Consider the following 23728-nt stretch of genomic DNA (forward strand, 5'->3'; position numbering starts at 1 on the left):
ATACTCAGCAACTTTAGAAAGTATCTGTCTTTTAATTTATTTCACATGTACGTATTTACATTGGAGGAAATTCACAACACTGAAAATACAACATTTACACATTCACAGATATACAGCTTTGCACTCTCTCCTCTGCTAACATGAGGCACTCCTCTATCTTTGTGAAAATGACAACATCGATTCTCAGTAGGTGAAACTACAGGAAGCTGTTACAGAGAGAGTGATGCATCTTAAAAACTATGTGGTGGCTATATTCTGCAAGCTATCAGAGGATGGGTTATTTAATTGACAAAAATGCCTCTTGCATGGCATTTGCATAAGCTTCTATAAATTACAAGCATATAGGTTTATCTGTTTCTGCTTTCCCGTTCTATCGGTGATCTTTATGCTGCAGGGCTCAGTTATCCTTGTAGTAGTTATTGAAGTTGATTCGCAGTAGGAAGTCCTCCAAATGTGGCTGGTATCCTCTATTTACAAGCTTTGTTACCACTGGGAGAAAAACAAAAGGCAAAATAAGCTTCAACAAAGATTAATATTCTAAAGTCAGTATTGGCATTTTAATTTAGGAGAAAAAAAGCAACAAAACCAGCCTATTGTAGAAAGCTGAGGACAATGGAAACAAACATGCAATTTTGTATGAGAAAGGTCCAATCTTTCTCTCTGGAATTATAAAGAATTGCAAATTAGATGCAAGTTCCAAGTGAAACTGTATTACGCTTTTCCCAGGCTGCTTTTACAACAAGAGGCTGTGTTCTTATTGTAATGCCAACTGACCAGGAAACGTGGTTGGGCCTGCTGGTGGCCTCTGAAGGAAGAAGCTCTGCTGAAGTTCTCTTGAGTTATGACCATGTGAGAGAGAAAATTAAACTCCTACAACAAACCCTTCAAGCTCCACAAATAAATAAACAAACTGACTTATTTTTCATATCCTTATCTAACAGAGTAAAAAAGGCAGCAGAAACTCCCTAAGCTCTCCCATGCACTTACAGAAAGGGAATCAGCAAGCAGCAGTAACATGCAGGGAGGAAGGGACAGTGGACAGTTAGAAGTCAGGGCCTGCACCAAAGCCATTGAAGTCCAGACTACTTTGTATTGGCTTTCAATGGATACTGGATCAACACATTGTGAGAGAGTCTTCTACAATACACAGTGACTGGAGGAACACGTGTAGATGAACAAGCACAGATTTGTTTTGTAGTGCTTAATAAAGAGGGTGGAAAGAACTGGGTCACTCAGCAAATTTCCTTACGGAATGGTTTATTAATCTCTGTCCATGAAGCAATCATAGATCTCGTAGTATGGGCTTAGGTGGTTCCCACAGGTGTTCTGACTTCCTGTAGAATTTGGAAGCAGCCATTCTAACTCATCCTGAAATATCTGTTTTTGGTCCTTTGACACCATTTTTGGATACCCTTAAAGAATAAAAAGGGCAGCTCATTTCTCGAAGAATATAATCTGACTAGAAATTGTTCTTGAAAAATAGATCTAAGGAGAACAGTTACGCTTCCTTCAGGAACTGAAGGGTTTTTGCAAAACAAACAAACAAAAAACAACCAAACCCCATGAACTACCTTTGCATTCAGGGGAAAGGTAAGTGCCTTCTACTAAAAAATACAAGCAAGGTCCGAAAGAGAAATGGAAAAAAAAGATGGCTCAACCATTTCTTGACATTATAGGCTAAGCTGATAGCAAGAAGAAATTTTATAATGTTAAAGGATAGAACATTTGGCAAGTGATCCATGCAGCTGAAAAACACATGCCTGGAAAACTGGCTACAAGCTCCAAGCAGTGCCAGGAGGGTCTCACTGAGCCTCAGTCTAACATTGGAATTGGAATTTTCAAATCACACAGCAATGGTAACATTCAGCTAGTTCAGACAGATAAAGCTTTGAGTTAATTTTAGATATAACTATCTCTCATTGCTGCCAATAAAAAGTTCCAGAGTCAATTGCAGAGAAAAGAAAAATACAAGCACATATAGAGAGAGCTAAATACTAAATCTTTATTTTGGAAATTAGCAAAGATTTATGTTCAGTTTGGGGATATCTGTTAAGACTTCTTATGTGGATGTTTTAATTAGAATCACTAAATCATTCAGGTTGAAAGAGACCACTAAGATGATCTAGTGTTTGCAGAACAAGATAATGCAGTTTTCATTTGAGAACTACGTGTTCTAACACACAGTAAGTACACACATCTTCCTGCTGTACTTCCAAAACCTTTTAACTATTTTTTCAGTTGTCATTTGAATGCTGTCTTCTATCACTGTCCTAGAATGTGTGCAATTTCTTACCTTTGAATAAGAAGTGAGAGTAATACTTGAAAGTATTGTACGACTGCTGCATCAAACCAAAGTTGGGATGAACAGCCATTTGCTTCCCAGCATCAAAGCTCCATGACTGAGAGATCAGCTGGCTGCGGAACTTCAAGATGAGGCTGAAGATGCTGTGTATGATGTTCATCACTGGGGCAGCCTTCTCAGTCAACAGACCCCTAACAGAAAAGTAGTAACGTTAAAAATGTAGTTGACATTATTTGAGTTTGTAGGAAGAAGAACGCAACAATGGGGTGACAGTCCTTTAGGTTTCCTCTTTAGTTGCTTTAAATGATAACAAAAAAAAAAAAAAATCTATGAGTCTGCAGCTGTAATGGTGATTTTATAATTCCTGTTCGTCCCATCTTTTCTATCTACCCACTACATTCCAGTGTATACACTTTAACAAGAATTCAAATTAACTCTTGTTGCTCTCCTCTTATTCCCACCACCACCCTTCCCCATATAAAGTAACCAAAAGGCTCTAAGTGCAAGATTCCCAAAATACATGTGTCTCTTGCTGTGCTTGTGAATCTGGATGGAGGCATCACGTCACATTTGTTCTCACACAGCCTAGTCCTGGGCACCACACAGTATCAGGGGCAAAATGTACAAAAATGTACAGAAAGAACTTTTCACATTCTTGAGCCAGGACTGCTCGTGAACACGACTCACACAGAATGAAAATAACACTCGTTAACAGAGGCTATGACAAGGATGGGCTGAAAGAAAAACAACTGTGGCAGAAGTGCCCTTAGTCTTCAGGTTAGAGCTCCCCAGCTCAAGGGGATCTGAGGCTCACAGAGGCGGAGTGGGAAGCAACTGCAGGGAGTCTGGGGGAGTAAGGAGATGGGTAGCTGAGGAAATTATGGATCTTTCTATGTGCCACTACGTTTATTTCCCTTCATAAGAACACTTTGACTCTAGGCACTTTCATGTATAAGAATGATGTAGCAGTGTTTGTGGTTAGGGAGAAGTCAGCCTGCACACATACGCTGGGCCAAACAGATGTGTAGACTGGCAGATGCATTAACTTAAATATGTGAAATAAATATAAGCATGATAACTTGCCTGAAAATTGCTTTGTTGAGGTATTCAGCATGTGTTCTGTGAATTTCTTCCAAATTGCCCACAGAAGACAGTTTGTTTCCAAATTCGCACCACGTAACATGAAGAATCTGATTAGCAATGTAACCTTGAATAACTTTCACAAAATGCTGCATTTCATGTTTATACAGCTGCAGCTGTCGAAACTGAACAGAATTTGATGCATGACTCACTAATGCTGAAAGGAAAAACAGAAATATATTATCAGTGGAATCCAGTGGGACTGTCTAAACCAGGATAGTGGGACTGTCTAAACCAGGATTTATAAAGGAACAGTTCTATTAATAAGACCTGTTTAAAATGCTAAGGAAATTTCTTGATATTTGAAGCTTGACGTGACTGCTTTAAATCATGTTTATGACAATTGACAATCTGAGATTGTGGAGTTTCCTTCTCAGGAGATATTCAAGACCCTTCCGGACACCTACCTGTGCAGCCTGCTGTAGGGAGCCTGCTTTGCAGGGGGGTTGGACTCGATGATCTTTAGAAGTCCCTTCCAGCCCCTACAATTCAGTGATTCTGCAACTAGCACAAGGTGCTAAGCACGTTTTTAACAGCATACCCTCCAGCTCACTTGTTATATTTACCAGTGCGTTTTAAGTGAAACCACACATCCTTGAGAGTCCACACCATGTGCTTCAACTGAAGCAAAAAGGAGAAGATCTTGTTGTATTTATTCATGCAGCTCTCTGTTATGACAATATTCAGAGGCCAGTCAACCTAAAAGAAATAAGCGAGCACTGATCATGCTGCATTTTTGTTTTAGAAATTATTACCACATTTCAGATACAAGTATTTCCAAGACATATAAACCGATATAAGTATTTTAATAATATAATACAGTGGCCAGAATATGTAAATCATGTAATTTCAATTACACAGTTTTTCACTCCATTCTTGAAGGTATTCCATTATTAAGATGTTCAGTCTACCATAGTACACAAGAACCATACTATACTTGCAGTACTACTGCCTTCAGACATACTTTCTTACCTTGTACCTTAGCTCTAAGCAGCTCAGAGCATCAGGTGCATTGGGCTTGAACACTTCTGGAAGGTACTTGAGGGCAAAAGAAAGATTGGAAGCAAGCTGGGTGTCACCATGAAGACTGTACTGTAATGCTTTGTTTAGGATAGAATTAAGAACCAGCGGATTCAGCAGTTCACCAGGCGTCTGTCCTGATCCAAGCTATGGGAAAAAGAAACCCTAATTACACATTATTTATTAAAAGAGTTGGCTCTTGCAAACGGATGAATTAAAGCAGAATGGTAAAGTGATGACTACCTGCCTTGCCCCACCATTCTGACTGGAAAAATTTACTTTTGCAGCAGGGATGCACAAAGAGGTTATGAAGAAATTTCTGAATAATTTACTGTCCACAGCATCAAGATAATCTCCGCATGCACTGGTTTCTTTTGATATGTGGGATCAGAGCTTGCTGTGGTCAGGAGCTGTTAAGCATCCCTGTTGCAGGGAACATGGCCTGCAGGCTTCAGAGGAGCAGAAAGCCAGGGACAGGGCTGCCATTAGCTACCTGACTCCAATCTGTCCATCTCACAGTGCAGCAGCCTCAGAGGCATACAGATCGACAAAGAGTTGAATGCTTTTCCTAGTTGCACCAAAAGCATTCTTAAGGGGACAGAAAAATGCATTAACTGTCCTACAGGTATGTTTCTCTACTGACAACCAGGTACATGAGAACTGCTCTGAAAGTAACATCTCCTCTTTTATTATATCGGCCCATGACATCACAAGAAGAATGCAGTCTCATCAGACAGTACAGCATCCTCTTCAGATGTCCCCTTTTCTGCTCTATAGGACATTTGAGGTAGGAACTGTTATTTTACAACACAGACCTTTGCACCGGATCTCACTGGCAACAGACTCTTCCAGCTTTGCTACCAGGAGACAGAGTACAGCAGTTCTCACAGCAAAGAGTGAAATTCCCTTCCTTAACTGCTGATCTGTCAAAGTTAGAAATTACTACTCTCCATGTACCAAGTGCTCTATTTCTGGGATTATCTGTAAGAAATATTACACCCTTCTTTGGAATTCCCCTGGGCATGGGCACCCCTTCTGAGCAAAGACCTTCTTTTGCCTCAGTCCTTACAAGCTTAACAGAGTTCCTCACTTCTTGACATGGCACAAAGAGGAAAACAGCACAAGCTAGGATTCTGATTCACACCATTCCCTTATCTCCATCCAATTTCATTCACAGGTGTCAAGCTAAAACAAATAGCCAAAAACCAAAGGCTAAGAAGACGCAGCATATACCTTCTCAAACAACAGGTCACTGAGTGACTGAGCAAACTCCCCATCTTCCATTAACAGGAAGTGTCTCAGTGCTTCAAAATGCTTCTCTACATTCAGTTCCACGAAGTAGTAATCAACTATTGCTTTGTTCACAAGAGAAACACTAAAAGAAAAACACAGAAAAGGTATTATTCTTACAAGGATCTCCTTATAAATGTTAACATTCAGCTATGGCTACATCAGGTTAATGCTTCAGTACTTTGATATCCAAGACAGGAACACGTTCACATAAGCAAAAGAAAATGAGATAAAGCTTATGCTGAAAAGTCTTCACTCAGAATATGCCACAACTAAAACCTACCACCTCAGTGAACTGGGTTTTGAACTGTACTGCAGAAGTACTTTAAGGCTGGCAACACATACAACAGGCTGCTGACTCTGCAGCAACATTTTATCTACAGTCTTCTAACTTATTTCTGTCACCTAAACAAACAGATCAAGGAGGACTCTTTCACCCCTGAGAACATCCTAACTGGTAAAGCACCGACACCAGGTAATGAAGGCAAGTGTACAGCACAGTTTATGGTTTAGTGCAAGTACTCAGGCTAACTTTAAATAATGTAACTTGTGTATCAAGGATAGCCTAGTTCTGCCAGAACACAGCTCAGACATACATACTTTGCTTTGCTGAATACATGCATCTGTATACACAACTCTGGTAGACAATCTGGATGTTTAAAAATAAGGTAATTAGATCTTTCTGTTATGAGCTTAAAAATATAGCATACACAGAGTTAGTAAGTGGAAATCCAATTTTGCAAGAAAGAAGATTCTAAAATAGGAACCTATCTGTGAATAACTGTTTCCATGACAGAAGCTGAACTTTTACACATTAACAAACTTTTAACATCCCATACTAATAAAATAGCCTCACACACACGTGGGTTCCCTTAATATTCCAACAACAAGAACAGACTCCAGTCAATTTCAAATCAGCCTTGAAGACAATGGAGATCCCACAGAAACATAAAACATATTCTGCTCAATATGCATGAACTTTCATATAATCAAAACATTTTCTTTTTTCCCTCTCATCTTTTACCTACCAAAGAAAGCACATATCTTGTAAATAATACACCTGTTTAAAAAAACCAAAGAAACCAGTGGTGTGAAATGCTGTTGTGAAATCCAGGAATGTGAGAGCAAATTTTTCCCTCTAAGCTCCTGTATTCCAAATAGACCTTCAGTTTTGTAATTTACTCATATAAATGTATGTATATATTACTATCTACAATGTAAATCTGAATTTTTTAGTTTGTAATAAACCAGCCACCAGACCACTTCTGGAAGCAAAAGGAAAATTTAGAAGCACGCATCTATGTGCTACTCTTGTCTCAGAACAGAACTAAGAACACTACATTAATTGGTATAATACAAATTACATTATTTCCAATAAATACTCACTGAGATACCAGTGGGGCAGTAATAGAACGTTTCATCAGCACGGGCAGAGATAGGAGCTCACTCAGTTGTACAGCTGTTTCATCTGTTGCTGACTGTACCATAGGATCCACAGGAAAAGTGTATGATCTTGGTATCACATGGTGCAAGAGATGGGAAACTGGTAGCTCTGCTAAATTGAAAAATACATAGACACTGTGAGTTGTTATACTTCAGCAATTTGATAATCTATTTCTGTTAACTTCTACAAACCCCTCTACATCAGAAAATCAAAGTGTGTCAATGTATAATTCTCATCTCATCTGCCTAGAAATAATTTGTTTAGCTACTGCAGTTCATAATATCGATAATTTACTGAAATTTTTCCAGCACTCCGCTTTCTTCCTCAAGTTTGCTACACCTCCCTCTTCCTACTTCTCCCAAGTGTTCTACTCACACATTAAATCATAACTATCTTGGTACTTTTCAATGCAGTATTGATCCGATAATGCTTTCAAATAAGCTTGTTCTTTCTTCCATGCATCTTCCTCTCCCCCTTCCTCATCCTTAGTCTTGGAAGCACTGGGTTCAGAAAATAAAGCTTCTTGAGGCACAGTATCCTGTGGAATTGCCTTTTCACGTTCTTCTGCCTATAGAAAAACATGGACAAATTGCTCTTAGGACAGCTGCTGCTTTTGGCCATTCACACTTCATGTGTTTTTACAGGCAACTGACAAGTTGTTCCATTTGAAAATAAGACAGCTTACTTGTCAAGTTGTTCTTTTTGGACATGTAAAAACAATACAGTATAACAGATTAGTAAATTAACACAGACCCACACAGTACCTTAATTAGTACCTTAACTACCAGATCACCACAATTCAAAAAGAAATAGGAAGTCTTCTGCACTATCAGTTTGTTTCTTACCTGTAAGCTCTGTGATGAATCTGGAGAAGGGTCCTTGTCAACCTCATCTGCAATTACTACAATTACAAATAAATTAAAGACAGTAGTTACTCTGACCTGTTTATAGTACTTAGTTCATACTTCAGATCTGTTCCCAAAGTTGTTCAAAATTTCCCTGAAGACTGCCACAGAAAGAGTTCCTCCCCAAAGTCCAACACATGCAACTTTCTGCATGTTCTCTACTCAAGTTCACATGAGGTCCTGTTTCACAAAGTTTCACAGCCCTTTTTCTTTTTCCCCTCAATTCTCTATTTCTTGTATACAGAAGAAGAGAATACATGGAATTCTTGACTCTGGATTCTAAAAGCATTTTAAAACTTATACAAGGAATTAAGAAATAAGAAGCCATTTTGAACATAAACATTTACAGTGATTTTCAGGATGTCTTATGCAAATGCTGACTGAATAAACTTCATTTTATTTTACCTTCTTGCTTCTCTTCCACTGTATTTTCCTTTTTGTCATTTTTAGCATCGGGAGAGACAGGATCAATGTCAGATGACTGTGGTGAAATACTTTCCTTAGCTTGTGATGGTTTTGTTTCCTTTCTGATCTCTCCAGAAGGAGATAATTCTTCATTATATAGAAGTGTCTGAACTGTGGAATCAGATGAAGGACCAGAAATTGCTTTACGATGAGGTATGGGATCATCCTCTGTAGACGGAGTCCACTTCCCTATTTGGATGCTTGACTGGGATGCATGACCAAACGGGCTCCAACGAGATTTCAGAGGCTGTGTATCTGAAACTAGCTCTCCAATTTTGATGTGTGACTGTGAAGAATGCCCGTGGATGTTCCAACGAGGCCTAGCTGAGACAACCTCTGACACATTCTCACCAATCTTAATATTGGCATCAGACACGTGACCATGGATGTTCCACCGAGGCCTTGCAGGAGCAACATTTGACACATATTCACCAACCCTAATACTGGCTTCCGAAGCATGCCCGTGAATGCTCCACCTAGGTCTTGAGGGCTCTACCTCTGAAGCATATTCCCCAATTTTAATATGAGCTTCAGAAACATGCCCATGAATATTCCATCGGGGTCGAGTAGATTCAACTTCTGAGGTATAGCTGCTGATTTCTATATGGGAGTCTGAAGAATGCCCATAAGGACTTGAACGTGGCTGGTAAGCGTCCACCTCAGGCACATATTCTCCCACTCTGATATTGGCATTAGATGCATGCCCATGGATGTTCCACCGAGGCCTTCTAGACTCCACATCAAATACATTTTCTCCAACTCTAATGTGCCCCTGCAAAGCAGCAGTCGGCCTGAGAACAGTGTTAAAATCATACTCATTTTGCTGATGTAGCAATGTATCACCTTCTCCTCTCGAGACAGGCTGATTTTCACCTATTTGAGGAGTCTCTGACAGATCTGAGTTAATATTTCTAAGTGCTTCATCTAGCAGAGATCCTTGTAAGCTAATGGCAACAGGTTGCTCATCTTGTGGCTTTGGTAAGAAATCTTCTACGTTCACACTGGATTCAGGAGAAGAATCAGCAGTACGTAGGGGGCTGCGTGCTTGCTCTGAACTCTGTAGATCACCTTCAGATCCTGCAGGTTTAGGCTGAAAATGCTGATCAGCATTAGTATTTGCCAGCTGTGGCACGGCCAATGGTTTGTCAGTAGATGTAACGTATTCCAGTCCAGATTCAGATTCTTTTCTGCCAACTCGTTCATTAGAATGCAAAGGTTTCACAGCTGACACCTAAAAAGAAGTAATTATTACACTGTATGGCTAGTCATATAATCAAGCTACTTAATAAGGCATCATGTTGTTACGTGTAAGACCTGAAATTTTCCAATTTTTCAGATGTATTACAGATACAGTGATAACCACTCATGCTGCTGCTACAGTGAACCTTCTGTTTGATGAACTGAACTATGAAATGAAGTCCCCTTAAGGAAACTTGGAACATCTACCTGGAGTTTATGTAAGCAAGTAAACTCACCTGTGAATGTGGATCTTCCACAGCAGTGCTTCTATCCAAAGCCAGCTGGCACTGTTTATAAGGAATAATATCTAATTTCCTCCTGTAGCTTCCATCTGGAAGTTTTTCAAGCATTTCCTGCAAGCAAAAGTGACACAACTAGAAGTCTTTAACACATCAAATACTAGATTTTCTAAAGATCATTTATTTAAATCTTTTCAGAAAATACCTCAATACGTTTCTGATCTTCAAAGAGAAACTTAAGACGAGCTGTTTCCAACTTGTGTCGCTGGATTTTCCATAAAGCTCTTTGTTCCCTACGGGCTGCATCGTCAGAAAGTTTGCTATAATGGTCAATTAACTCTTGCCTGAACAAAAGTAAAAATAAAGCCGAGTTACAGATTTTCACTCCTCTTCCCTTCTGAAGAATTAGATCTTTCTGCATTTCAGAACCAAGAAGTAAATTTTTAATATTAAAAAACAGAGGCTTCATTTACAGCGAAATTACAAGTAAAGAAAATAGCACTGCAATCTTAGTTAATATGTTCCTATAACTATGCTTAGTATGTCACTCGTTTTTGTAAGTATTTCTGGACATAAGGGAAGAAAATGAAATACCACCAGATATGTAACAAAAGCACGCCAAGTAACTGATTATCAATGTACCTCCTGTCTTCTTTTTATTTCTGCTTTGACATACATATGGCCATTTTTGCTAAGGGCTCATGTTTTAATTCTAAGATTAACATTTTTACCCAAACTCTGATCAAAACAGTAAACAGACTGGATAGAATGGGCACAAATCAGTTGAACCCAGGCTTCTAGACCACTAAACAATCCTACACATCCAAAAGCTGTGAACATTAGCCCTGTAGAGCAGGGTCTGAAAACTGCTAATGCCATAAATTACAAAATAAAACACTTTTTCTTGAGGTCTTCATGACTACTCAGACAGACTTACCTTGCCTTTTTTTCTAGCTCCTCTTCCAAAGCTTTCAGTCTTTTTTCTCTTTCTCTGAGCTCTCGGGCATAGCTGAAATCATCATCAATCTCCTCTTGCTTTATAGCAAGGCGACGCTGCATAAATATTTAAAGCCACTCAATACCAGCTGTGATGCACACATCTGCAAAAAGTTCTTATCTGCATTTCAGGAATATATCATCATAGAATCATAGAATGGCCTGGGTTGAAAAGGGCCACAATGATTATCTACCTTCAACGCCCCTGCTATGTGCAGGGTCACCAACCACCAGACCAGGCTGCCCAAAGCAACATACAGCCTGGCCTTGAATGCCTCCATGGATGAGGCATCTACAATCTCTATATATTAATTCATTCAATTCATTCATATTAATTCACAGCCTCTATATATAAACTCATTCAAATTCAGTATAATAAATCAAAATAACCTTACAATTATTTGTATAAGAAATACACTTAGCCTTCAGAAATAAACACAGAAATACCTCTTGGTCTTTTGCAAATTGCTCTTTCAACTTCTGAAACTGTTCACGTTTCTTCGCATCTAAAGCCATTCGTTCCGATATCTGCCGATCTGTGTTACAATAAGGATACTGTTATTTTACATTAACAAACCCAACAGAACACACAAGAACACCAAACTCCATCACAACTCACCATTAATGGCTTTTAGTACTTTGCTAGCAGTCTCTCGTGCATGAACAATTAATTCTTGCTTGGCTATTTCCATGCGCAAATCCTGGAAATATCGACCAGCCACAAAAAACAGGTGGAAATACTCCTGTTATTTTAGACTTGAAAATACAGCTACACGTGGTTATTAATCCATGTAACCATACCATAACCATAAAATGGTTATTAACTCACGATTACAGTAAGCAAAGAAGAATAAAACAATTAATTGAATTTTAAGTCTATTGTAAGTTAAAATTATTATTGAAAATTTGTTTGTACTCTTGACCTTACATCAAAACACATCAGTCCAGTATACATACTACATTCATGCAATGTATAGGACAGAAGTACAAGTATTCTAACAAAACAATTAGCCATGCAAATTATGAAAAAGAGTATTATCACAGAATCACAGAATGGCCAGGGTTGGAAGGGACCTCAACGATCATGAATCTCCAACCCCCTGCCACAGGCAGGGTCACCAACCTCCCCATTTAATACTGAACCAGGCTGCCCAGGGCCCCATCCGACCTGGCCTTGAACACCTCCAGGGATGGGGCATCCACAACCTCTCTGGGCAGCCTGTTCCAGCACCTCACCACTCTCTTTGTAAAGAACTTCCCCCTGACATCCAACCTAAATCTTCCCTTGCAAAGAGTTGATTCCCCTCCTGTTTGTAGGCTCCCTTTAGGTGCTGAAAGGCTGCAATCAGGTCACCCTGCAGCCTTCTTTTCTCCAGGCTCAACAACCCAGCTCCCTCAGTCTGCCTTCACAGGGGAGGTGTTCCAATTCCCTGATTATCTTTGTGGCTCTCCAACAGCTCTCTGTCTTTCTTGTACTGTGGGCTCCAGACATGGACACAGTACTTCAGATGGGGTCTCACAAGAGCAGAGTAGAGAGGGACAATCACCTCCCTGTCCCTGCTGGTTACCTCTCTTCTGATTCCTAACTTCTTCCAATAGCTAAGTAAGAATCTAAAATCTTTTCAATGCTTTTTAGTAGCAAGGCAAATCTTTTGCGGAAAAGAACTAAGATGGAAGTCCAAATCTCCTTTAAAATGTGAAAATGCTGACAAATAACAACACACTGCCTAATGCTTTAAAAGCTGTATTCAAAGTCTGTTAACTGCACTAACAGGTCAAACAACAATTGGCCAATAAGAAAATTCTGACCATCAATGCAAATTCTGTTGAAGTTACAATAAAAATAAAGAGTATAAAAAAAAAATAATCGATCAAACCATAAGTTCTTTACTCTTTCATTCATTTACCTTTTCCTCTTTGCTTATAGAACTGTACCGAGCAATTCTTTCCATCCGACCTACGTACACTGCACAATCTCTCTCAATTTCTTTCAGCTCCTCGAGTGAAAAAATAACAGAAATCCGGGGTACAGGTATATCTGACCAACATATGTAATGCTGAAAAACAGAGAGAAATTTACTTCTAAATACATTCTAAAAATTGTAAAATGTATGATTATGAACTCACGTGCCAGTGCTACTGGCACACCTGAGTCATGGTTTGAAAATGATTATCAGAGCAGGTTTAGGAGAACTAGCAGAAGGTCATCTTGTTTAAGATATCAGTGTTATGACTTTATCCGACATGGAGCTGCCCAGAACACTTCTTACATAAGAATGTCCACAGACTTCAGACACTTCTGTAGTTGTATCCCTGTTAGACATGCACAAAACAGTGTGAAGAAACAAAGTAATTTAACTAGTTCTTCTTGCCAAGGACAGCACTTGCTCTGCAAAATAAGAAAATAAGGAACTATTCAAGCTCTTCTTGGAAAGGCGGTGCTAGAGCTGACATAGAAGAGCTACGTAGAACCAAGATCTAGGAACTAAGACATCTGGAGTGAAAAATGGAAGGCACAGGCTTGAAAGACTAAAACATCTCTGCTTCAGCAGAAGGAAAATAAGAAATCTAGCACATGCACTGTATACAATAAATCTGATGCTGTTAAAAATGTGTATTTCTGCAGTTGAGATATTAGCAAGTAGAGTGGATAATCAGTTCTTGAATATCTGACATTCGTGCATTAGTCTCCTGCTTATGCAATACCAGTCGTAAACGAAGGAGTTCACTTGCTAAAAATACAGCAAGCCAACTCTGAAGAGACATGGCTTTCTCAATAAAACAGGGAAGAACCAAACCAATACATACCCTGGGACAACACAACTTCAGCAGGTTTATGGTTTTCCCACATATATACACGTCATTAGCAATATGTTTAAGAAATACAGGGACACAATCTTCTACTTCTTTTGAAATCAAGACGTAACCATGAGTCCAGTAATGTTTATCTGTGTACCAGAAAAAAAGAAGAAATTATGTATTTTTAAGTATTTAATTAACAGCACAAATTATGTAAAATAGAAGTGCTCAATATACTGTACCTCTGAAACAAAGATAATCCTCATTCACTTGGATCATAAACTCTCCGTAAACATCCCTGAATACACCACTGTATACCCAATCATAGATAAATCTAAAAGAAATGTAATTAAATAATATTGAAAATGAATCCTCTCGTCTTCTCATCTTTATCACAACCAACCAACCAATATATTCTTTAAAACATCAAAGCACACAAACTACAGGAAGAATAAAAACATGCAAAGAAAAAATAAAATAAAATAAAAGAATAAAAACAAGTGCTGTCACATTGATATTTAAGTATACCTAGGACTCTATCTCTACATTTTTCTCAAAATAAACCAACTCTATATAGCATATTTCACTGATTATTATGATCAAAGTTTGTCCCAGTTAAAACAATCTTTTTATTTCTGCATATAAATTTACTAAGGAAATATCAAAAACCTCTAGAAAAATTCCAGTCACATCAAAAGAGCAGGGGGAGAGAAGCAGGAGTCAGATGTAACTTTGTCAGGAAGCAATGGACAGACTATAGAACAAAGACACAATATCAACCCTTTGTACCTACAGATATTTTTTAATATATGTGTAATAATGAGAAAACGTATTTCAAAATACTTATTCATGCTTTTACATATTTCCTCTGTGCAATACCAAGCCTTTTAAGAAATGCAAAATACAACTATCTGAGCCTACAGATAAAAAGGTTCAGAGCACCCTGAAGATAGCCTTCTTTTTTCTTAATAGTTCTGGTGCTAACACCTTTTCTAGAAGTTTGGTCAATGCAACAAACAGGAAACCTTTAGCGCAGGAGCCACAGTTCAATTTTGAGGTTGTAAATAAAAGTTAAGCTCTTTTTATGTATTAGAACTGGTGTTCCTATTATCTATTAGAGCAATAACTTTTATCAGTGAATTTCTTTCAGGATAACAACATTTCCTTCACGTGATGGATGCCTCCTTCCACATCAGCCCTGATGACTGATGTTTTGACAAAGATCTGCAACAAATTATTGTTATTATTATTACTGCTTACTGAAAAGCCCACAAACACAGTGGAAATAAGCATTAACTTCCCCAGTCTGTAGAACTCTAGCACAAAGGCATGATTGCCAGTTTCAGGATTTTACATAAAACCCACATATTGTTACTGATCTGGAAAAGAGAGAGAAAGAAGCATTCAGCAAAATTAATGGATTTTAACGTGTATTTTGCAGAAACAGCTGTACCTTACGTCTTTTCTGAAAACATTGAAAGTCATTGCTATGTTAACAGTTAGCAGAGCTGTTAGCAATTAGCATTTACTCACTAGATTGCTAATTTAAAATTGCTCTTAAACACAACTGTGCAGGGAACAGTTATGGACGCACCTTGTGTATGGCTCACAACTTGTCTTTAACAAAGACAGAAGGACTGGATAGTGTTCATTGCTACAGTTGTTGAGGGCCTCTTTGTACAGATATGAAAGCAATTTCACACCCTAAAAATGAAAATGATAAATATTATAATATTAGATGACAAATTCCACTACAACATTAATAATAAAAATTGATGAATATGTATATTTAGATCCATTTCACTACACACAGAAGGCAAGATCCATCTTACTTTAGCTATCTGCAGTTAACATCACTTTATCTGAGTTAGCTTGTGAATGCCCCCTCCTCCCTGGAGGCATTCAAGGCCAGGCTGGATGGGGCTTTGAGCAACCTGGTCTAGAGGGAGGTGTCCCTGCTTATAGCAGGGGGCTGGAACTAGATGACCTTAAAAGGCCCTGCCAACCCACACCATTCTGTGATTCTAAGTTTCTAGTGATCTCAGTCTCACTTTATAAACACTGGAGGGTTGGATTAATTTCATTTGCTACAAACATCTCCTTTACAATGAAATAAACTGCACTATAGAGGTCTGAGGTTGTATCTTTGGTAGAAACTAAATACATTATATAAAACCCCATTTTTGAAAAATATTATAATTGTAACTGAAATGAAACATGAAAAAAGAAAATCTGTTATCACCGTAGGAAATGAAGCACCAGCTCCACCACTGATCCCCAGTGCTGTTGTTCCTATGCCACAAAGTTCAGCCAGATATCTAAAAAACAGTATTAAGGCATATGTAAGAATTTCAGACAGAAATCTCTGAGATCACAGTGATCTGAACTTTGCTATAGATTATATTCACACAACAACCCTATGGTATTATCTGAATGATAACAAGGATAACAAAGTAACTGAATGTAAAGACTTTACATGTTTTCCCTAGGGAATATAAAGAAATCTGTATAAGGATGTGTGAAAATGCTGGAAAAATACTGAAAGATTATGTAAGAATAGCTGTCAAATATTCTCCTGTAGCGTAAAGAAAAAAACAGACTGCAGTTTTTGTTCTATGGAAGGCTTAAATATTTAATGTTAATCTCTTACCTCAACTGACGACCCAATTTCCTGAAGAGAAAGCTGATTGTCAGAAGACTTAAAGTAGGAGGAGTAGACAAAACACAGGCTCGGTAATACTGAAGATACTTTCTCAGACCACTTGTGAAAGCCTATTGTCAACAGAAAATATTTCCAAAGCCTTACTGATAAAAGTGTTAATAGTTACTTATATCTCACATCAGTTGCACCAGCATGAAAACAACCCTTTAATAAAATAATTTGCATCTAAAAGCAAGAGGAGCTTGTGTAGGAAAGTAAGAGTCCACATAACTTCAGGCACACAATTAACCAAGTGACTCCTTTATACTCTTTCAATGTGCCATGAACAAAGACTGTACCCAGACACACCCTGAGCATTTTGGTTCATCTTCCTTGAATTGCCCCTTTGAAGAGCTTCTGATTCTGTAGCAGCTCCATTATGAACCCAGGGAAACCTGTTCCTTACTTCCATACCTAAACTGAACAGAGGAAAAAACTCCTATATAATGTCTAACTTTCTCTAGGTTGACTGAGAATCGAATAAGAATTTTTTATTCAATTTCTATTAACATAACTATAAATGAAATATTCAGAAGGCATATATTTTCATAATTAATCCTAAAAGAATTATATGCATTAGAAATTCACCTGGTATCATGCAGGTACACAGAGTTTAGAAAAATACAAAGAGAGTTGACAAGTAAAATGTGCACTTAATTCTGAACTAAGAAAAAGTTATTAAAACTATTAAATAGCATGTTTCTCTATTTCAGTATCAATGTAACACATACAATGTTGTACATATACATACTGTATTAAGAAAGCTATTGTATTTTAAAGTTATATATTTTAACATATAAATGTTTCTAAATTCTGTCCCTTTAAATCTCAACAAAGCCACATAACAGATCACAGTTCAGGTAATGAAGAGCTTTCATTTGTTGCCTTGGGAAGGCAAACCCAAAGCACACACAGCCCCAATTCAAGCAGGGCTCCAATGGTGGCACTGTTCCTTGCTGACACATAAATATACTGATATTTATATAAATATATAAATATGCTGATACATAAATATACATATTTGTACTGAAAATACTTTGCAGTTCTGCAGGAAGCAGAAATTCCAGCCTTATTTGAAATCAAAGTTGCGTTCTCCACCTAAAATAACTGGCCCATTAAATGTAAGAGATTTAACACAATGGTGCTACCTGAAACACAAGCCCTTTGCTGTACGAAGAATCTAAGACTGGCTGAAGAGAGAAGCGACTCAGCCGTGTGTAGTAGGTTCCATATTCTGCAACTTCTGAGAGCAGGTTGTGCATTGTCTCTGGTGAAGTTCCAGACACATATACCCCCTCCTTTATAATAAATGTTTGAGCAGCCTAAAATGAAATGGGAGAGGAAAAACAAGGCTTCAGGTATTACCCAGCTGCGTTCTGATTTAAAACAGCAAACATTCAGAGACAAATTTTCAGCACAAATACTCTGGTAACTCATACTACGTATGTACGAAAATATAATAAGAACATTAAATTATAGCAAAATTTCAAGTATATTGAAAAAGATTAATAATCAAAATTTTTCATGAAGACCCAGTCTACAACATTATTTAAACTTCTGTTTTCCATAATTCATTAGCTTATTTTCACAAGTTATTTTGACAAATACTTGTTCCCTGCCTCTTGCAATAAGTCGTTATTGCAGTAGACAGATATGACATTACTGCAATTAGGTCACACTCATCCTCTTAACACAACTGCAAGATCTCAAAATAAATAATGCACTGAAAAGGAAGTATCAAAAAAAAAAAAAAAAAAGCAACTGTGAATTGCAGTTAAATATTTTTCATACCTGATTGAGTGAAAATGTAGTGGATACCACACCAATGAGGACATTCAAGACATCCTTCACTAGTTCAGGTTCCCTCATCAGCACAAGCTGTGGAAGCTGAAGCACAGTACTACTGAAGAGCTGCATTTCCCCTTCTCGGAGTTTGTAGAATTTGTCAAAAGCTTCTCTCCCAGCCTCAGTAAGGTACGGCTCTTCCTTTTTACCAGGTGGGCTGCCAGAGCAAACAAAATATTAAAAGGGAATTATATGAGAAATATATCTAAGGCAAAAACAAAAAAAAAGGTATTTCAGAATGCTACACAGCTGCTAATGTGCACTGACCACAGAATGCTAAGTATTCGAGGGATGGTACATACAGACAACAAAATCATAGCCCTAACTCAGGACAACAAATAGCCTGGCAGATAATTTGAACATCACCTCAGAAACACAGGCGTGGCCAGAGAAATTCTACTTTCTTTTGTGGCTTTCATTGCTGCAGTTTCCATTTTAGGAAAATGAGGGCAATACATACTTGATTTCCAGGATAATGTAATACTGATATTCAAACACGTTCAAGAGCAATATGCTCAAAGTGTAACGACTTGTATTATCACTTTCTACTGCTTCCTAGCAGGAATTACCATCCCCTCCAAAACAAATCTCCCATCCAACTCTTCCAAACTGCTTTGGGTTCTAGTAGCATTTCTAACAGGAAAGCTTCAGGTATATGGCCTGCATTTGACTTTCAAGATCCTTAAAATCTAAATGGTAATAATAAAAACTGTTTTTCTTACTATGAGCAAAGCCAGAGAGTCCTACAGTGGGTCTGGGAAACAAGGGAACAGAAATGAGCTTAAGCTCAGGCTTGAAAATTTCAATACTATATGGCATTGCAGCAGATGCATCACTAGACCATTACTTACAACTACAGAAAACATACACAAGTTTTGTTGAGAAATGGGTGCAGTGCTATTCAGCAGGAATGGAAGAATGAAACTTGCCATTCTTTTCCTTCCAAATCAGGGAACCAAGGAAGCTTTTAACAGGGCTGCTTAGAGCACTCTTTCAGGAGAGGAACCTCTTTCAACAGCTGGAAGAACTACAAGTCAAATACCATCAACTATCAGTTAGTGATTTCTGTTTAAGTTACAGACCAAGGAAAAGGAGCACAATACTGGGAGGTAAGGGTTGAATTCTTCTAGCACCTTCTCTTCTGAATCTGAAAACATGAAATCATTTCAGGTTGAAATTAATTGCATTGTGTATACGGAGATATCAGTTAGAAAATGTTGCATTTCACATGGGCAGAAAGCGTTGCTGTAACTCCTTCAGTTTTTAGTACTAATGGCGTGATCTTTTTTGCTCTCGATCATTAACACACATATTGAATTCTATGTATTAAATCTGTGGTATTCCTATTGCATGTTGAACTCCTATACTGAGGTCATTCAGAACTAAGATGAATTGCACCTTCACACATTTGCATGTGATGCACAGGAAGTTTGCCAATAACATCAGACACATACTATCCAATTCTTTCCCAGCATCTTCGTTTGCTTGGCCCATATGTAAGCACTGCATCCCACAGATCTATGTCTGGAGTCATGCTTGGCTCTGACTGAGAATCAGGAGTCAGATTGGATGCCGACTGGAATCCTTCATCTTCTGACTGGTCTATGCTTTGAGGAACCTGTTGGAGAGAGTTCAAGCTTTACATATGAAAACACTACTGGAGAAACATATGCTGATAAAGATTTTACTGTCATTTGTGATTAAGTGATTCAATATGACTCAGCCAGGCCCACTCCTTTCATCTCTAAGTTTTTTCCTTAAAAAACTCTTTCATTTGTTCCACTTCCACAGACACCAATGCCTAAATACAAAACAACAATCAATCACCACTGAAATAATAACACTACGTTTGTTAATGCTAAAATTGAAACCTACTCCTTTGTAAGCATATAGCTCTACAGAGAACAAAATGGCACTGCTCAGAATGACTTTTAAGCAGATTACTAATTCTAATTCTTAAAATTTGTACAAATTTTGTTAACATAGCTTGTTCTCTGATGCTTATTCACATGCAGAGAACCTGAAAGTGTCCAAGCACTGCATGTGCCACACTCTAATTTCAGCAGCTGTACGTGCAGAACAGTAGCCAGTTTTAGTAAGACAATCACACAATGACCTCCACACAAAAAACACAGCACGTTCTTCAAGAAATCTCAAATCCTACAGTCTGATGGCGAGTACAGCACTCAACAAAAAGTCTGCCTCCTCACAGTTAAAACCTACATCTGTATGTGTACAGGGCTTTTCTTTTTTAACATCTGAATTCTAGTTTCAGTTAGGACTCAGAGTTAAGGAATTGCAAGAGGTATTCATATGTTAAGTAGAGAGAACAAAGGAGGATTAAAAAAAGAAACAGTATAACAACTTACCAACTGCAACAAGCGGAAAGACAGAAAAAAACCCACAAGTGCATTTATCTAGTACCTCTATAAGAATATAATGTAGCAAAAATGAATAGATTGGACAGTAAAATACACAGTAGAAACTACACGCTGCAAAGGTAAAAGGACAGCAGGACACAGGAGGTTTGATGAAATATAATGACTGAAAAAATGGCTCAAGATACAAAAGTCACAAGGAAAATACACATTGGGTCACGTAATCTGAAGAGCAAAGCACATATATTCAGGCAGGAGAGCTTATGCAGTCAGGAACAGTAACAAGCAAACAACAATGCAAAGAAGTTCAATACACAAAGCAGGCAAAAAATGTAAGCAAAAGATTGCTGGGGTGGAAAAGGCACAGATAAAGTTGATGGCTTAACTTCACAGAGCCTATAGCCAGCCACTTCTTTATACAGTTCTAGGACAAGACCAACATCTTCATTATCATACATCTCTGCAGCAGGAAAGGAACAAAGGATCCCTGCTCTAGCTTAAATTCCAACACTGTTTCTATTACACATGAAATTACTACCTATGTTCAAAAAAACAAGTTGAAAACGCCATACTGAAAGCATGCATAGACTCTGAGTCCAAAACAAGTGATACCATACTTTAATTGCAAGTCCAGACAAATCTGCATTGTCAGGCACTGGTGGCAAATCCAACTTGATGTCCATGTCATAAGTACGGCTGTGGACAAGAGCACCAAAGAGCGAGACGCGTGTTTCTCTCTCAAACTTGTCCCCAACAGGATAGTTCTGTGAGAACAACCCTATGGCAGGGAGTCCTGTTCCAGGGGCAGCCTCCATGATCTGAAGCGTCTTCTGAATTGTGTCATTGAACTGACATTCTTCATTTGTTATTAGAGACTGTATATCGGCTTCAAACACACTTACATCGTAATAATCATAACCCTGATACTTGACATTTCTCCCGACATATTTGTTGTTCAGAAAATAGTCCTTTTTTTGTGGTACAAGCTGTGGAGGACCTGTTCCAGCAAGCTGTACAAAGAGATCCAGGACAGCATTAACCTCAGTAAATGGTAAGCCCTCGGCTGCTTCCAGCTCCTCCACAAGACTCTCCAGTCTATCTGCCTGAGCTCCTAGGCCACCGACTCTCAGGTTGAAAGACAACATCAAAATCTTGTTTTTAACTGGAAGCCTGGAAATGTTTGATTGCAGCTTACGTGCTTCATCTTGAAAAAGGTTTATGAACAGAGTGTTATACACAACCCTCTTCAGGTTTTGCTTAGCCTTCCTCTTGCTGATCTTCTGCCTGCCCAGGTGCACCTTCCATGGCAAACCCGTCAGGTGTGCCTCACACAGGTCATTGAACAGCTGTGTAATGCTCTCCATTTTTTGTCAAACAGTGAGGCTATAGCAATTAGCTTGACAGTGAGTCTCTGGTTTCATGTGAAGATCTGGAAAATATTGGGAAAAAGAGGAGATGCTTATGACATAAACATGAGAAGCAGGTGAGGATGTTTTAACTGAAATCAAGGCAGCCCATAACCACAGAATAATTAAGGTTAAAAAAGATCATCTCTAGGATCATCAGTTCAATCATCGACCTTCCACCAATGTTGCCCGCTAACCCATGTCCCTGTGTACGACATCTACATGATTCTTGAACACCTCCAGGGACAGTGACTCCATCACCTCTCCGAGCAACAAGTTCCCGTGCCTGACCACTGTTTCGGAGAAGAAATTTTTCCTAATATCCAACTTGAACCTCCTCTGTCACAACTTGAGGCCATTCCCTCTCATCCTACTGCTGTCATGCAGGAAAAGAGGCCAACTCCCACCTTATCAAAGCCTCCTTTCAAGTAGTTGTAGAGTGCAATAAGGTCTCCCCTGAGCCTCCTCTTCTCCAGACTGAACAATCCCAGTTCCCTCAGCTGCTCCCCATAAGACCTGTGCTCCAGACCCCTCAACAGCTTTGTTGCCCTTCTCTGGACACGCTCCAGGGCCTCAATGAGGGACCCAAAACTGCACACAATACTCGAGGTGCAGCCTCACCAGAGCCGAGTACAGAGGGAGATCACTTCCCTTTTGCTGCTGGCTACAACAGTTGTTTCTGCTACAAGGCAGGACACCACCGGCCCTGCTGGCCAACTGGGCACAGTGCTGGCTCATGTTCAGCCGAGCATCGACCAACACCTTTCCAGCCGCTCTGCCCCAAGCTGTTGCAGCCATAGCGCAGGACCCAGCACTCGATCTTCAATAAGATTTCATCCCACTAGCCTTAGCCATAGATCCAACTTGTCCAGATCCCAAATGAGAATGAAAAAACCTGACCCAGTACATATTTAGGACACAAGCTACAAAAACACTGCCATGACTTAAACCCAAGCTTAAAATCGCTTATTTTATAGCGATGCTTAACTCCAGAAGCCTGTTTTTGCAGAGAAGCCCGCCTCACTCAATGCCTTTGGGAACATCCCCAAGCGTGCCCTCCAGCCCCCAGCCGCCCCAGCACCCCGCCGCGCCCACAGTACGGCGCAGCACAGCACAGCCCATGAGTGCACAGCCGCTGCGGCAGCGCGATGCGCAGCCCGCCACCCCCCAGCTGCACGCACTCCCCATCATCCCGCGCACCCCTCCGCCCGTCGGTGAGCCCAGCCGCCCTCGGCAGCTCCCGCCCGGCCCCGCCGCAGCTCCGCTACCTGCGGGGACTCCCCCGGCGGCCGCCTCCCGCAGCTCGGGCCGCCCCTCCGCTCTCCTCCCTCAGCGCGGCGCGGTTCCCGGCGCCGCTACGTCACAGAAACGCGACGGCCGAGGGAGGCGGGAGGGGCACGGCCGTACCGCGGCCCTGAGGTGCCGCACCGCCCCCTCCGCCAGCACCGCCCCCTGAGCGCCCGCGTCGGCTGCTCGCCAGCAGCGATCGGCGCTGCTACGCCCGTCCTCGGCCCGGACGCCAGCGAGGGGCTCAGGAAACACGAGCGGTCCCCAGCCAC

At 39.6% G+C, this 23728-nt stretch overlaps 1 protein-coding gene across 2 annotated transcripts; it reads right to left on the reverse strand.

Moving 5' to 3' along the window:
* Nucleotides 1-12: 12 nt before the first annotated feature.
* On the reverse strand, nt 13-23548 carry TUBGCP6 (tubulin gamma complex component 6). 2 transcript variants are annotated; one of them, XM_085218151.1, is made up of 27 exons: nt 23438-23548; nt 21381-22192; nt 19840-20003; nt 18332-18542; nt 17689-17862; nt 16490-16611; nt 16082-16157; nt 15434-15543; nt 14082-14173; nt 13849-13988; nt 12948-13097; nt 11660-11741; nt 11488-11576; nt 10982-11097; nt 10250-10388; nt 10042-10158; nt 8507-9797; nt 8042-8097; nt 7572-7764; nt 7139-7307; nt 5696-5837; nt 4415-4609; nt 4009-4141; nt 3386-3599; nt 2294-2493; nt 1250-1412; nt 13-489 (listed from the first exon to the last, which is right to left on the reverse strand). In XM_085218151.1, the coding sequence occupies exons 2-26, from the start codon at nt 22125-22127 to the stop codon at nt 1261-1263; spliced, it is 5274 nt and encodes a 1757-aa protein (XP_085074277.1). In that variant the 5' UTR covers nt 22128-22192; nt 23438-23548; the 3' UTR covers nt 13-489; nt 1250-1260. The 2 variants fall into 2 exon arrangements, with proteins under 2 accessions (XP_085074277.1, XP_085074286.1); XM_085218160.1 differs by lacking the exon at nt 1250-1412.
* Between the last annotated feature and the right edge of the window lie 180 nt (nt 23549-23728).

Source organism: Meleagris gallopavo, chromosome 1, assembly GCF_905368555.1.
Source record: "Meleagris gallopavo chromosome 1, MGAL_WU_HG_1.1, whole genome shotgun sequence".
Taxonomy (NCBI): Eukaryota; Metazoa; Chordata; class Aves; order Galliformes; family Phasianidae; genus Meleagris; species Meleagris gallopavo.